Below are 15,997 nucleotides of genomic sequence, written 5' to 3'. Positions count from 1 at the left end.
ATTTCGTGAAATATCAAATTCCGGTTTCTGTCCCCACCGAAATCCGAAATTTCGGTCGAAATTTAAAACCATGGTTTCAACTATGTGCACACAAGAAGGGAGCTCTATGGGCATAAAAAGACCATTTTACCCTCTTCTTTTTCTCGAATTTTCTGTTTTTTTTTTCTCTTGCAACGTCTATCATCTCTCCAACTTGGAAGAGTGAGAAAGGGGAGGAAGAGAGAGGAAGAATAAGAGAAAAAAGAAGAATAAAAAAGAAGAGGGGGAGAAACAATGAAAAGCTCCAGGAAAATAAAAAAGAAGAGAAAGAAGGAAAAAAGAAGAATGGGGAAGAAATGGGTCAAATTGGCAAAAAATAGAGGTTAAAATGGGCAAAAGACGGGGTCAGCTTTTTTGGAAGTCAACACAATCTTTGGAGGAGTCGACCCCAACATTGAACTTGGCTCGCATGGGTGAAAAGCGAGTATCTTAACTGGATTGGATAACAATGGAATGCTGATTTCTGTTTTTTTTTTTTTTTTTTTGGGGGTGGTGGTCAACATCCAAAGAGGCCATTAGATTTTCCTTTGCTTTTGTGTGGCAAACTGTAGTGCTTGCATCGGCTTCACTAACAAGGGATATATTGGTAGGGTATGATGAGAGAGTGGTCTCTTTCAAGCGGAAAAAAGAGAGACAGAAAGGACAACACATTTATCAACATTTGTGAGCAAGGAAAGCCGGTAGAGGAAACAAAAACAAGGGACTTTGTAAATGAATGAGTGAGGAACATGAAAGCGAGATGAAGGGCTATCTTACTGAGGAGAAGAAGAAACAGCTAAGAAATACTTTACTTTGAGAAGAAAATGGCACTTACTCAACTCAACTAAGCCTTTGTCCCAAACTAGTTGGGGTCAACTAATGAATCCTTTAGAAAATATTCATGAAGAAGGTGAAAGGATCTATCCGGCTCAAATTGACTGAGTCTAATCATGACACTAGTTGGGTTCATCTACATGGAAAGAAAAAATATGGGAGCTATGACTAAACTTTATTATGAAGTAGGAATAGAGCCGGAGCTTAAAATCTAAGGTATTTAATAGTTTTAAAGAAATTTACATCTATAGAGTATTTAATAGCTATTCAGAAACTTACATGTATATGATTTTTAATAATGATTAAGAAATTTACATTTGTAAGGCATTTAATAGTTAAAGTAAACATTACATATACAAGGTTCTCGGAGCAACACAAATTTTCTTATTTATAAGATTTTTTTGAGCAACACATTACATATGCAAGGGTCTTTCTGAGCCTCAATAGTCATAATTTCTTTTTTCCCATTGCTCAAAGGGCAGGTGTGGCTGAAAGTTTTGCAAATGGGGGCAGGACGATGGCTTCCAATCGTGTGCAATGGGTTGGTGGGTGGTTTCAGTAGAGGTTCGGATAGGTATGGAGTCAGGCAATGGATTCCCAGCTTACATAATAGGTAGATTAAGTAATTTAAATCTATAATGTATTTATAGCTAAAGGGGAAATGAAATGTATAATATATATTTTGGTAAATGTTATCAACACAACCATGTGTTGATATTTGCACAACACATCTCGTCTTTTATTATTTAAAGAGTCTAAGAATATTATCGTTCCCAAAAAGCTCTGGCAAGCCAATTAAAAAAGAAAAGACAAACTGCATTTGTGATATTATTTAAACTTGGTTGTGTTGATATCATTCTATAAAAAACTTACAATTGTAAGGTAAATTATAATTAAAGGAAAGTTTATATAAAATTAAATGTTTAAAATATTTAAGGAATTACGGAATTACGAACCCCATTTGGATGCCGGAATTTTTTTGGTTCTTGGGACTTTTGTGGAATTTTCGTAGGAAACTCACGTTTGGTTGCTGGTTATATAGTGGGCACAAAAGAATCCCATGAACCAAAATAACCCCGCACAAAACCCAAAGCTAGAAAAAAAAGATCTCAGGAACCAAAATAATCCCGCACGAAATCCGAGGAACCATAATAACCACAAGAAGAACTTTTTTCTTCCCAACAATTCAAGCAACCAAACAAAGCATGGGATTTTTATTTTACCTGGATTTTTTTTCCCACCATAGTTCGCTCAACCAAACATGGGATTTTTATTTTATCGGGATACTTCCAGGGAGTTTTTTTTTTCTCACCAATCTCCCAGGAAGTTTTCTGTTCCACAAAAGTCCCAAGAACCAAAAACATTCCGGCATCCAAATGATTTGTTACCTCCAAAATACCACTTCTCCTTTTATCTCTAAAAGCCATTTTTTCTTAGTTGATCTCTCTCTCTCTCTCTCACACTCAGACACATACATGAAGACACTGGTCAAGATATGATTTTATCTTTTAGGAAATGATATTCGTACTACCTTTTTTTAATAATGGAACTCCTCTCTTTATTTAAAAAAATTTTAAATTATCAAATGAAGGATATTCATTACAGAAAGCTAGCTATCCAGAAAAGTATTTAACAGAAGGGAATTATTTGCTAGGGACAGTCGCAGAAGGCTTTTAGCGGAACGGCTGTTGCATGAGAGTACAGCCATCTCAGATGAATAAAATCAATAAGACAAAATTTGTTGAAAAGTTACCCAATGTGGCTGCACTCATGCAACAGTCGTTCAAATCCCAAAAAATGAGAAGTGGCCTATAATAAAAAAAGGGAGTGCAAATATCATTTTCTTATCTTTGTCTGAAAATTCCTACCACTTGACAGGATATGTTCCCTGTTTCTTGTTTCCATTAATAGAAAAAAGGGGACCATTTCAAGAACTACATACCTTACCTCTCCTCTAAGTAATCGTTGCTTTCCCCCATAAATATACTTAAAGAAAAAGAACTGCTGGACTGACAATCACCATCAGGATCAACTATGTGCAATCGAGACCGTTGATCTTATAAAGCATTATGAGGCTACTACCCTCATGATCTTTTTCCCATTCTAAACAGGCATCCCTCGGATAAGATAAAGGAACTACAAAAATCAATGGTTTAGCTTTTCTTAGCAGAATCCTAAACAAGGTACGATAGATCTAAGGGCCTAGGATCATCTGATCAAGGTGCTTTTCATTGAATTAGGGGTACGGATCTACGGATCCTATCATTTACACAAGCGGGGCCCGACAAGTGCGTCCGGAAAGAGCCTAATGTTTTAGAATTTTCCATTAAGAAATGCTGTTTATAGAGTTAATAAAAAGATTAGTTAGTAGATTGGAGTACTAAATTAGCTACTCTAACACAAGACCCACCTTTGAATAAAGGGACCCACTTATATTGGTTGAGTCTCAAACTAAATGCACATGGGTCCAGCTGTCTCCAGCAACGAGACTGAAGACCATATCACCTGACCTGAGCAGTTGGACCACCCAACCAGACAAGAACTTTGTCCCCGATCACTTTTTCTCGTACAAGAAAAAGACTGAAATACTCATGGGGATTAGACTATATTTCCAAGGAAAATTTAGAGGTAGCATTACTTCAATCGTAACTTGGTCCATCTTGAAGATTGTCAACCATATCTCAACTTGTCTCTAAATTACTTCACCCTAGCTCAATTCGAGGCATGTTCCAATTGTGCCACGCCATTGTTGAATCCCTATATATCTCCACATTTAAACTAGGGATTTGCTAGGCAATTTTGTGGAAAATCATTTCGCGGCCCACTTTTGGAGGAGAGAACAGCCACATAGGCTGACTCTATAGGAGATTTTGTCTTATTAATTTAATTTATTTGAGGTGGCTGTTCTGTGCTCCAAAAGTGAGATGCGAAATGGCTTTGAGCGAAATTGCCACATAAATCCCCCAAAATTAAGATTCCAACCGTAATTTGTGGCCATTAAATATAGGGCAGTGATAAATCGACCCCCAAATATCTTAAATCCACTCCGTATGTGTCTTTCTCTCTCCTATGAGTTAGGGAGAGAAAGGGGATAGAGATAGACACATGGGGGTCGATTCAAGATACATGGGGGTAGATTTATCACTCCCCTAAATATAAATTGGAAGAACAAAGAACCAGTGATATATATTCAAGCTCACAAGTTGGAAGGTCATAATGGTCAACCTACCAAAGGACTCCAGCTGCTAAATGTGACCAACTGTTTATTCCTTATATTCGCAATAAGTAGGGGGCCATTTGTACGCATGGATTTTAGAATATTGTATTTCTTCAAAATCATAGTTGGGAGACGAGAGAAGAAATAGGCCGACCGTTTCACTTCTCTTTGGAATCCTAGATTTTAAGTAAGAAATCCAATTTTTAGAAATCACTTCCCCCTCTTGAGATTTCTAAAATCTGAAAATATAGGATGATCTGCTGATGGAAAAGAAGGGTGGGAAGTTCCTTCTTCTCTCATCAACGCAAAATCAATCTTTTAGTCAGGAGTGGGGAGAGCCCAAGAATTGTGAACGGATATAGCTAGGTCTCCCAAGTATGATTTTGAAGAAATCCAAGATCCAAGAATCCGTGTATCGAAAAATTATAAAAAGTCATCGTATTACAAGAGCATCGCATTGTCTTATGATTGGTAAAGCAATGGAAAATGGTGGACCACAGTTTCGAAGGAGCCTGCGGACCACTGACCTTTCTCCAATTCCCAAGTTGAAAGGAAGCTCGAAAAGGAAAGGAAAGGAAGCAAGACAAGGAATTTACGAAATCCATGGTGAGACTGACAAAGCGGTAAAACCGAGGATTAGAAAGTAGAAAGGGCATTCTGGTCAAATTGTGAGTTTCGCGTGCCATACAAAACGGCAAAAAGGTGCCTTAAACTCACGGGGTCCCACACTCTCGACAGTCCTCCACTTACTCTCCCGACTCCCTCCGCAGAGATTTTCAGAAGATAGAGAAAGGAAAGGAATCCCACGCAAAACCAAGAAAAGAGAGATCTGATTCTCTCTCAATGTTGAGATCGGAAATGGAAAATTTCATAAGACAAAGACCACGATAAATTCACTCATCTTAGAACCGAGGAGGAGAATTTTCGAAACAGGGGGGCGGAAAATCCATAGGCTCGTAAGTCTGTGCCATTTAGACACTGATATGCTACAGTCAAATATTGCAGGCCTAGTATAATGGCGGTTTTGGTAGAAAACCGCTTTTTGGAGTAGAGAAAGTGGTTTTTAGCTGGACAGGCGATTTTTTTTCCTCCTGCTTGATAGAATTAAAAGCGACAGGACGACGCGCGAGCGTTTTGGTAATTTTGGGATTTCGAGCAGAGAAAGAGAGTCGAATGCTTTGTGACTTGTGAGGGTTTGGTGAGAAGAAAGGACTCAAAGGAGGAGGGTTTTTTGCTGGCTCTGGGGCGCCTTTTTTTTTTTTTTTGGGTGAGGGTAAGCTGAAAATTGTCTTTATTTTATTGGTTTTTTTTTTTTTTTTTTTGGAGATGAAGTTTATGAAGCTGGGATCGAAGCCGGACGCATTTGTAGCTGATGGGAATAGTATCAGGTGAAGGTTTCTTTTCTTTTCTCTGTAGTGTTTTTTTTCCCGGATGCTGGGATTCTTTTTTTCGAATTTGCTTCACTTTGGGTTTTTTTTTTATAATTTTAATGTTTCATTTATGTCTTTACCCCCCTTATTTTGTTTTTCTTTTATTAGTTAATCTGTGGTTGGCATTTTTCATTTTCTGACCTTTTGTTGTTGTTGTTGTTTTTGGGTTTTTTTTGTTTTATTTTTCTTAATTTTTTTTTTCTTTGATGGTTGTTAAGTGAAGATTGTAATACCTTTGACTTTATATTCTTAAATTATTTTATAGAAATTCATGAAATATCCGTGGTTAGAGAATTTGTAGGATGGGATGGAACTTCCTGAATCCTGATTCCTGATAACGATCGAAATCTTTTTTTGAATCTGATACTCGCAACCGGTACCGATATGTTGAGATTAAGGAGATTTATGCTGAAAACTGAGGTGATTTGGGAAACACAGGTGTGTACTTAAGAGCAAATTTTAATGGTTTTTGGGTAGTTTTGTATAGAAAATAGAAATAGTCCATTTAGTATTTTGCCAAATAATGCAATATGGTATGTATTTTCTGAGAATCATTCTTCACTGAAGAAGAATGATGAGAGAGCTAAGCATAGTTTCACCAGAGTTGTTGACTCACCAGAGTTGACTCCCTTTTACCATGGCCGTGTTGTTGTCCATGTCCGCATTTTGGCCTATCCAGTCAATCAAAACTCCTTTGACTCTCCCAAGTACCCGACCATGTCAACCAAGTGTAGGTCGCGTTAGCCTATTACTCAGCCCGCTTCAACAGCTTACTTGGCCATGTTGCACTGAGTCGACTAGGATTTTCTTTGGCCTGCTTCCATGATTCGATTGATTGACTCAGATGATTGATAGAGGATGGATTGGGTTACTTATGCTGTGGCGAGTATTTGGGTTGGGTTGGGTTGGGTTTGGGGTGGTGCAAGTAGGTGATCTAGCTTAGGGCCTGTTTGTTTTAGATTATGACAACCGATTGTGGAGTACCCAACCGATTATTGGACTCAAATTTAGTGCAATTCTCAGTCCAATAATCACCTGGGGACTCTACAATCAGTTGTAATAATCTAAAACAAACAGGGCCTTATTAGTGATCCTTCACTCTGCATAATCGATGTCTTGGTCTACCAATTTAATTATGTTCTGATGCACATAAGAGTGTGGGGGATATCATTAAGTGGAGGGGAACCTTGACCTTGTCTGCCCAACATTGACGAAAAACGAAACCCTTGAATAAACACCCGTTTGAGGGTTTACTCACCTATGAAGATGTGCTATGTTTATCTTTCTATTTTTGGCCCCATGTTGGCATTTTGGTTTCCATACAGGCATCAATGGAAGCCATAAGGGCAGCGGTTATTCTGTGACTGAACAGTCAAGAATTGTGGATTTGAGACTATTGTCCAAATGTTATATTTTGCATCAATCCAAATACCTTCCATGCTCATCTCATTGGTTTTGCTAATTTTTTCTTCTCCTCTGCTGATCAAGAAATGAATTCAGTATTGGGTACAGTGGCTGAACATTTTTTATTTGCCTATTAAATGCATGACTAGTTACCTATTTAAATATTTTTACTTGATGACAAATTGCCATTTTATTTTAAGATGACGGGAATCATATAGCCTTTGGAAAACACTGGAATTTGGATTTTAAATTTAGTCACTCACGATATCCCCAAATTTGCCTACAACAGCTGCATTTGAGAGACAATTACCACTGCACCAATCATTGTTTAGCTTCTCAGATGTTAGAAATATCACTTCTGCATGTCGTCACTCATCTGATACATCTTTAATTTAGCTTCAAGCAATGTTGACTAGGTTTGAAGTGTGTTAGTGTTCTACTTTCATGTTTTTGCACATCATCTCATTGTTTGTTACTTGAAGCATTTAAGTCCAAAATGCTTGCATTTCTGAATTCTCACAGTTGCTGACCCTAAGGCCAATGGCTGCTATTTTTTTCCAATTAATTTAAGTCTTGGGGTATCCACCTCATTGCATTTTTAATTATTCCAGGGCCCAGCATTTACTTAGCTATTCATAGTGCAGGTATGTGGCATCTGAGCTGGCAACAGATGTCATTGTGAATGTTGGAGAAGTGAAATTTTATCTGCACAAGGTAATTTTCCTGCTTATACTTGCTTGCAAATGATTGATAAGCAACAAAGATATATTTTTAATCATACGAAAGTTACATAACAGAGGGACCAGGGGTCCCCATAAAACTACATCGTATAATGGCCTGGGAGATAACAGAGGGACCAGGGGTCCACAATATCTCTCTGACCAGTTGGTATTGTTTTTCTTTGAAGCATAGAACCACCAATAGACACTTATTAACACAAATTTTACCTGTATCTGTAGAAGTTTAGGATGCTAGAGGGTAAGCAGTTAACTTTTTTTATAAAGAGTTCTTTTTTATCTTCTTTGACTACATGCAGATTGTCAACCTATGTTAATCGCTGCCCATTATGCCAGATATATTCTTATTTTTCACTCATTTTCTGTAAAAAAAACACATTAAGGTTTTGTTCATTCGTATATTCAAATTGTGGGCAGAAAAGGATATTTGGCTTCATGAAGCCCATGTTTTTGACGAACAATAGTTAGCACCTTAAGTTCAGAATCAAGTAAGCTGTTGTTGGATACAAGACTTCCATCAACCATAACAAGTTCCTTGCTTGCCCAATAATGAAGACTACCATTTCTGTTTACCTCTTTTCAGATTATCTTTATTCTTTTTGACGCTTCATTATAATTTATGTGTTCATTATGCCTTCCAGGTTCCCCTGAAAAATTGCTAGTCTTGGAAGAACTAAATCTTGATCTGCAGTCCTTGGTGTTGTTTGATTCATAATCCATTCAATTCTTGATTCCATATGATTACCTTGAGGATTCATGCCACTCGTGGAAAAACTTGGTTACTCATGGAATAATTAGGTTTTGTTTGGTTATCTCATCTTTTGCTGCTTTTAATTTGTTAATCCATGCTACTCTAGATTTCATGTGACACCATTATGTTCTCTGATTTTCTGCGACCACCTTGGTGCCTTCTGGTTTTGTGAGCAATGATCTAATGCCAAATTTTCTTTGTGGTGTTGTCAGAAACTTGATGCATGCTCCAAAATCATACTAACCACTGTTGGACTGGTTGAATACAGAATTTGGACTTGAAATTGGCTAAAGGAAATAATTATAAAATAAAAATTGGTGAACACGCCGACATTATGAAAGATAATAAAGAAAACATGTTATGAAAATTATATAATGCACGTGAAAATTATCTACATGAGTAGATTAAGTGATTCAATAGCAGGGATTACCAACCAACTATGCATCACACCTGAACCAACTATGCATCACACCTGAACATCTGCGCATAAAATTAGTCAAAAAAGTTAACTTTTTTGCAGACCTGTGTAACTAAGCGATGGAAACATGATCTGTGCATGCAGTTCCCTCTGCTGTCCAAGAGTAACCGCTTGCATAAGTTGGTTTTGAAAGCCAATGAGGAAAATACTGATGAAGTTCACATGCTTGATTTTCCGGGCGGACCAAAATCCTTCGAGATCTGTGCCAAATTCTGCTATGGCATGTCCGTCACCCTCAATGCCTATAATGTTGTTGCTGCTCGATGTGCGGCTGAGTTTCTGGAGATGACTGAGGATATTGATAGAGGAAATTTAATATTTAAAATTGAGGTGTTTTTGAACTCCAGCGTTTTCCGCAGCTGGAAAGATTCCATTATCGTTCTTCAGACTACTAAGTCTCTGTTACCCTGGTCTGAGGATCTGAAGGTGACTGGGCTATGCATTGATTCCATTGCTTCTAAAACATCTGTTGACCCTTCAAATGTCAACTGGTCATATACCTATAGCAGGAAATTAGCGGCAGCAGACCAGATGGTTGAGAATGGGGCAAGGTTCCAACATAAGCTGATGTCTCTTGTTCCCAAGGACTGGTGGGTCGAGGATATATGTGAGCTGGAAATTGATCTTTACAAGAGAGTGATGGTCACTGTCAAATCCAAGGGAAGAATGTCAGGTGAAGTTATTGGGGAGGCCCTCCATACTTATGCCCTTCGGTGGCTGCCAAATTCTATTGATGCCCTGGTTTCTGATGATAGGAGAAATCGTACTTTAGTGGAAACGATCATTTGGTTACTGCCATCTGATAAGGATGGTAGTTGTTCATGTAGTTTTCTACTGAAATTATTGAAATTTGCAGTAATAATTGGAGTGGGTAATTTACCGAGGGAAGAGCTCGTGAAGAGGGTTAGTTTGCGGTTGGATGAAGCTTCAGTAAATGATCTATTGATTCCTGCACGGGCACCGGACAACACTGTTTTTGATGTGCATCTAGTGCAAAGTATTGTCAGTCGGTTTCTGATACAATATCGAAATCCTCGAGATTCTGATTATGTTGAAAGAAATGACAAGAGTGCAGGAAATTTCATTTTAGGGCGTTGTTCTTCTATAAATGTTGGCAAACTGGTGGATGGTTATCTTGCTGAAATTGCGCGTGACCCAAATCTTCCCTTGGCCAGCTTTGTCAATCTGGTAGAATTGATTCCTGAGTCAGCACGGCCTGTTCATGATGGGTTATATAGGGCCATTGATATCTTCTTGAAGGTAAGATTTTCTTTATAGCATTATTTTAATTCAGTTATTGCATGCACTTTAAGAGGTCGAGCCTTGGCGCAATGGTAAGGCTGCTCCATTGTGACATGGTGGTCACGGGTTCGAGTCACAGAAACAGCCTCTCTGCGTACATCTAGCCCTCCCCTGACCCCGCAATGGCGGGAGGCTCGTGCACTGGGCTGCCTTTTTTTTTTATTGCATGCACTTTGAGGCAGATATTCCTATACATACGTGGCTGATTGTTTTGCTATGGTTGTGTTGTGTTTCCATGTTAAGAATTTTCTCATGCCCAATACCATCTTCATCTGTTTATCAGATATGCAGCAATCAATATTTCTATTAATTTGTTGGTTTGATCAATTTCCTTTTCAAAATTGGAGTTAGTTCAATATTTTCACTTATCAGTCCATTGGTGGGGCAATTCAATAGATCAATGAACAGAAGCTATTGCAGTCGAGAAATCTATCCAATTCAAAGGTGTACTGGTGCTTAACATGCCCTGAGGGATTTCAAGGATATGATTGTGCCATCGTGATGTGTAGATAACAAAACTATATAAATATAGAGGGGTTTAAATTTAAATTGAATATATCTTCCGAGACTCTTATAATATTATTCATCCCTACACACTAACAGTGGATTATGGTGTCGTTGCTTGCATTTTTTAACTGCAGTTTTGACCCTTGTTCAATTTACGAAAACAAATGATTTCCACACTCACTCGTTTTCATAATGGCATTTCACTTTTATTAAATATTTTCTGTTTGCCTGGCGATAGTTTTTGGTAATCCTAACAGCATTTAGCTAGTGCAGTGTAAAATTGAGTGGCATTACTAAAACAAGGGAGTGTGGATATCATTTCGCTAAATTTATGTGCTTAATATGAAAAATCACAACTGAATTCAAGAAATCTGCAATGCAAGACACTACATTCCCGTGATATAGGTGATTCCATGTCCTAAAGTTTGTTTGTTAACAGTGTTGCATAACATCAATTGGTAACTTTTTATAGCATAACCTAGAATATGTTAACGATCATTTCTGGCATGTGTCAAGAATTGAAACATGATTTTCTATGAAGTTTCCTGAGGCTTTCTGATTTATTTTCCAATCAGTGTTTGTTCTAGTTCACTATGGGTTATGGGTTGAATGGTATTATTATCTTCAGGAGCATCCAGGTTTGTCAAAAGCAGAAAGGAAGAAGATATGCAGTCTAATGGATGTCAAGAAACTATCCATGGAGGGATGCATGCATGCAGCTCAGAACGAGCGGCTACCACTCCGTGTCGTAGTTCAGGTCCTCTTTTTCGAACAGGCGAGGGCAGCAGCTGCAGGCAGTGTAACCACCCCACCTAGTGATTCACGTGCAAGTTCACGTTCAGTAACAAATACAGAAGATTGGGAGAGATCAATGCCAGAGGATTATAAATCACTGAAGAAACAAATGAAGCATATGAAAATTGGAGATGACGATTGCCGGAGAAATGGGGAGAAGAAAAAGAAGAGTAAAAGCAGAGTTGGGTTTTTGCTGCCGTCTCGGTCAAGGAGAATTTTCGACAAGCTTTGGCTCGGCAAGGGGCATGGAGAGAACAGGAGTTCTGAAACCTCTGGGAGTTCTCACAGTCCTGTTTCTGTGAAACCTGGAAAAGCCAAGTCTTTAGTTTCTTCTTCAAGAAACAGGAGGCATTCCATTTCATAGAAAATTTTTGAGATGTAAGGGGGTGTACTATGTGTAAAAAGGGGAATTTCGCTTAGGTGATGGGTAGATGTAAGAAGGATGTAAGCAGCAAAGCCAAAGAAGGTGATGAAAGTTAGGGGTGGAAATGTATGTTTCTTGGTGACTTCTTTGGAAATGCTGTTATTGTACCATGATCCATCCAAGTTCAGTTAGAGATCTTTTTTTGGTGAAATTCCATTTGGATTGAAGAAAAAATACGTTCTTGCAGAAAGGATGGAGAGGCTATTTCTAACCCCAGTTCCATCCAATCACTTCAAGAAAAGCAAAAATAGAAAAACCTTGGATTCATGGATGATCTGAACCTTCGGATTAACAGGCTTCATATGGATGAATTTTCATTAAGGCTTCCCTCCCTTTCGACGTAAAAATGGATGTAAAATTTGTTTTATGTTGTAAAACTGAACATAAAACAAATTTTACATCCATTTTTACGCCGAAAGGAACGAAGCCTAATTGGTTGTTTTTTCAACCCAGAACTTAATTGTGTGCCCAGGCGGACGACCCGTGACTCTATTTAGTGAAAATAAAAAAAGTACAAGAGGAGGACATAGCCCGCCCTGCCTAAAAAATCCAACAAAATAAGATTAAAATTAAAAAAAAAAAAAAAAAAAAAAAAAAACTGACAAAAGTTGGGAATTATAAGGATGCATTTGGTTGTCTTACCCGTGTCCCAGTAGAGTAATACTCTAACTGGTGTCTAGGTGAAATAGTAGTTAAGTTGTCTTTGAATAGTCTTCCAAGTATACTTTTCAAAAAGTATTGTTTGGTTATCATGTAGAGGACTAGTAGAATGCTGGGAAAGTAAAAAGTACGTAAAAGGTGGTGCATTTTCTAGTGGTTTAGTAAAGCTCATGGTTTTACGACAAAAAACCCTCTTTTTAAGGTATTTTTCTAGTAGTTTGCTGGTGATTAAGATGAATGTCTCCAGGGTCAACTGAGTAGTCTTCTAATAGTTGTGCTGTTGATTAGAAAGAAACACCCCAAGCAGCCGATGAGGCACCCCAAAAGTAAGAATAATATCTAGAAAAGCCAAGCTTTTAGCTCTGGCAGAGTGAGGAAGGTCTCTCTAATTCCAATAGGATAGCAAGTATTACTCCTCTAATGACAAGCACAAGTTCAGCAAGGCAGTTTCCTTCCTTTTGCTGATGAGATATAATAAAGTTGATTTAGCTTATAGAGATATAGGAGTATTTCCTTCTCCTTCGACAAGATTGATGAGGGTTTGAGTATCTATTTATCTTCATTCAGCTTGCATATTAGTTCATTTTTTACAACAAAAAAAAAAGTTTATTTTTCGTAAAAATGAGAATACGCAAAATTATTGGTGGCATTATCGTCTTAGGCACCTGAAAAGTGAAAATTATTTGAGGCACCTGAAATAATTTCTACCCAAAAGGGATAATTATTTGAGGCACTTGAATAAAATATTAATTCCGATTTTTGTACCAAATTTCGACAGAAATTTCGAAATTTCAAGGTCTGAAACCGAAATTTTAAACCTTGTTTAAAACCTTATAAATATGAAGTTTTCTTTTAACTATTAACTATCTTATAAATGTGTACATTCCTTTGTAGATACAAAATATCATATACAAGTTAATTTTACTATAATAACCTTATTTGTACAAAATAACAAAGAAGGGTGACTCTAAAACCATGCATGTTACATGCAGCAGATAATCAGATCGGTCGAACCCGTAGGCCCGCGAATCCAATAAATCAATGGTCTTAATCACATATGTATGTTATGTGAGATCTAGGGTTTATCGTTGTGATCATATCTTAACAATAATAATTTGGGTGAAGAACTCAAATTGTAAGGATCTTTGCATTAATCTTTATTCATATTCATGCATAGCGCATATGTTTCTTGTAGCATACATAAAGCAAATATTTGGGTTGCAATGCTCACCACAACGTTGAAACCTATATTATATCTACTCTGTTTTTGCCACAATCATCTTCCATTCGTGTAAAAAGTATAGGTATTCGTCTACTATCATGTATAGTACCCTATTCTTCCACAAGGACGATATCACACCAAACATTATCTTTGTAGTTTTTTAGAAAATAAGACCATGAAATGTGGAGAGGCTCTTATCTCATCTGGGGTTATTCTACCATGCTAATTTGTAGGGTTGAGGGTATTCTTCCATCTTCAAGTTAAGCTTATTCACCACTTCTTGAGAAATCATATTCTTGCAAGTATCCGAATTGATGATGAGCTTAGCTCTATGACCTGCGTCTTAGGAGTATTGAAAAATTCCCTATTCACCAAGCAAGGGTCATGCAAGTCTTCATAAAAAAATTTACCCTCTCCTTCTAGAACACTTCCATAGCCTTCATCAAATTCTTTCATATGGACTTGTTCTCCCATGTTTTCTCCCATTTCTTCCTGTATCAGAAGCATTTTCAAGCTCGAGGGATCGGGACAAAATGTATCCTATCTTTCCACACTGAAAATACTTCATATTACCTAAATTCCAACCCTTATTATTTTGATAGTGGCACCCATTCCATTTCCTCCCTTGCATTTTTTGTTACACCCTTCATTTCTTTTGAAGTGCGTGCCTAAAAGTGTATTCATTTCCCTTTCATTTGGTACCCCTCATATTTTAATCACTAGAGCCAGTATCCTTTTGCCTACTTTTCTATTGGCTTGAGTCCCTTCATTTTACTAAGTGCACTCCCATCCTTTGTCCATGCTAAATAGCCCCACGAATTGATATCGTCACTTGCCGTAAAAAAATTTCCCTTGCATCTATTCAAATCTATAAAGTCGTTGCATTTTTTTCCATTCATATTTGCCGTCACACACACACACATATATATATATATATATATATATATCTGCTAATCGTCACTTCTCACCATTTCTTTAGTTCTTCTTCTCTTTGTCTCAATTTTTGTTTCTTTTGTTGGTATATTTCGGTTGAGATACCTCGTTTGATGTGTGTGCCTGAAATAATTGCTCTATTCAGTCGAGTTGCTTCATTTTATTGAGGTGCATGCATGAGAGAGTAGCTTCCAATTTCACGAGAATCAGTATTTGAAGCCAACCCATGATGTCTGGCCCATCGAGATCTTTTCTTGCCCATCAAGGCACATTCTTGCCCATTCCGGCATTAGTCCATATTGACTCATTTCCAAAAAGATCGATATAAAAAATCGTTCAATAAAAACTTGCCCATCGAGGCTTGAGTTCTATTCAGCTCATTTAGGCTATCATTCATTGAGGTTCGTAAGCCCACTTTCTGGTTCATCTTCTAAGCGACATATTCTTCAGTAAAAGGCAGGAATCCTCATCTACTTCGACAATCAACAGTAACGGACATTTAACAATATCATTAGTCACCTTCATCAACGTGCATTAGATCAAAATATTTGACGATGTGCATCAAATGTTTAATTTCATTTTATTGGGGAGTTGGAGAATTCTATTTTCATATTGGGAATTTTATTTTAATCGTATGTTCATTTTTCAATCCACATAAGTTGAGGGGGGGGGGGGGGGGGGGGGGGGGTTGGTTGTGTGTGTGGCGGCGCATGGTATGTAAGATCTCACCATTGGATTAGGTTGAGATCTCACTCTTGAAGAGGTAGAAATTAAGCAAGAAAGTTAAATGAGGTAATGTAGACATATTAGGCAAGTTGGTTAGTGGAGGTAAGTTTGATTAATTAGGATATCAAGCTTGATTAGGCAAATAATCTAAATGTGGTAATTAGGTTAAATTAGAATGTTTATATCTTTATCTCATTTCACAATCAATATAATCTTTCCACGTTTGTCCTTGGAGTGTTAATATGTCTAAGTTACCTCATATAACCTTCTTGCTTAATTTCCAGCAAGACAATCCAACGGTGAGATATCAATCCAATCCAACAGTGAGTGTAAGGTTTAGAGACCTAAGAATTACCTTGATTTTAGCATTTTTTATACAAATATAAGGCCTCTAGATAATGATGCCCAGAAATAGGGTATTTCCTAGCGTCCATTGCGAAAGGCATTTTGCGGATAGTCTGTCGCACGTCACAGCAGCCACATAGGCTCACTTTTCGGCAGATTTTGTCTTCATTTATTAGGTGGCTGGTGCGAAATGCCTTTTGTGATGGACGCTAGC

General features: G+C 37.6%; 1 protein-coding gene across 1 annotated transcript; it reads left to right on the top strand.

The window, feature by feature from the left end:
- Positions 1–4,777: 4,777 nt before the first annotated feature.
- Positions 4,778–12,012, top strand: LOC143850668 (phototropic-responsive NPH3 family protein NPY1-like). The gene is made up of 4 exons (XM_077359893.1): positions 4,778–5,457; positions 7,548–7,617; positions 8,954–10,129; positions 11,307–12,012. The coding sequence occupies exons 1-4, from the start codon at positions 5,396–5,398 to the stop codon at positions 11,835–11,837; spliced, it is 1,839 nt and encodes a 612-aa protein (XP_077216008.1). The 5' UTR covers positions 4,778–5,395; the 3' UTR covers positions 11,838–12,012.
- The last annotated feature ends 3,985 nt before the right edge of the window (positions 12,013–15,997 follow it).

This window comes from Tasmannia lanceolata, unplaced genomic scaffold, assembly GCF_043159265.1.
Source record: "Tasmannia lanceolata isolate RefF3 unplaced genomic scaffold, GAP_Taslan_0.1 ptg000018l, whole genome shotgun sequence".
Taxonomy (NCBI): domain Eukaryota; kingdom Viridiplantae; phylum Streptophyta; class Magnoliopsida; order Canellales; family Winteraceae; genus Tasmannia; species Tasmannia lanceolata.
The sequence above is the reverse complement of the archived record's forward strand: the minus strand, read 5'-3'. Positions and strand labels throughout refer to the sequence as shown.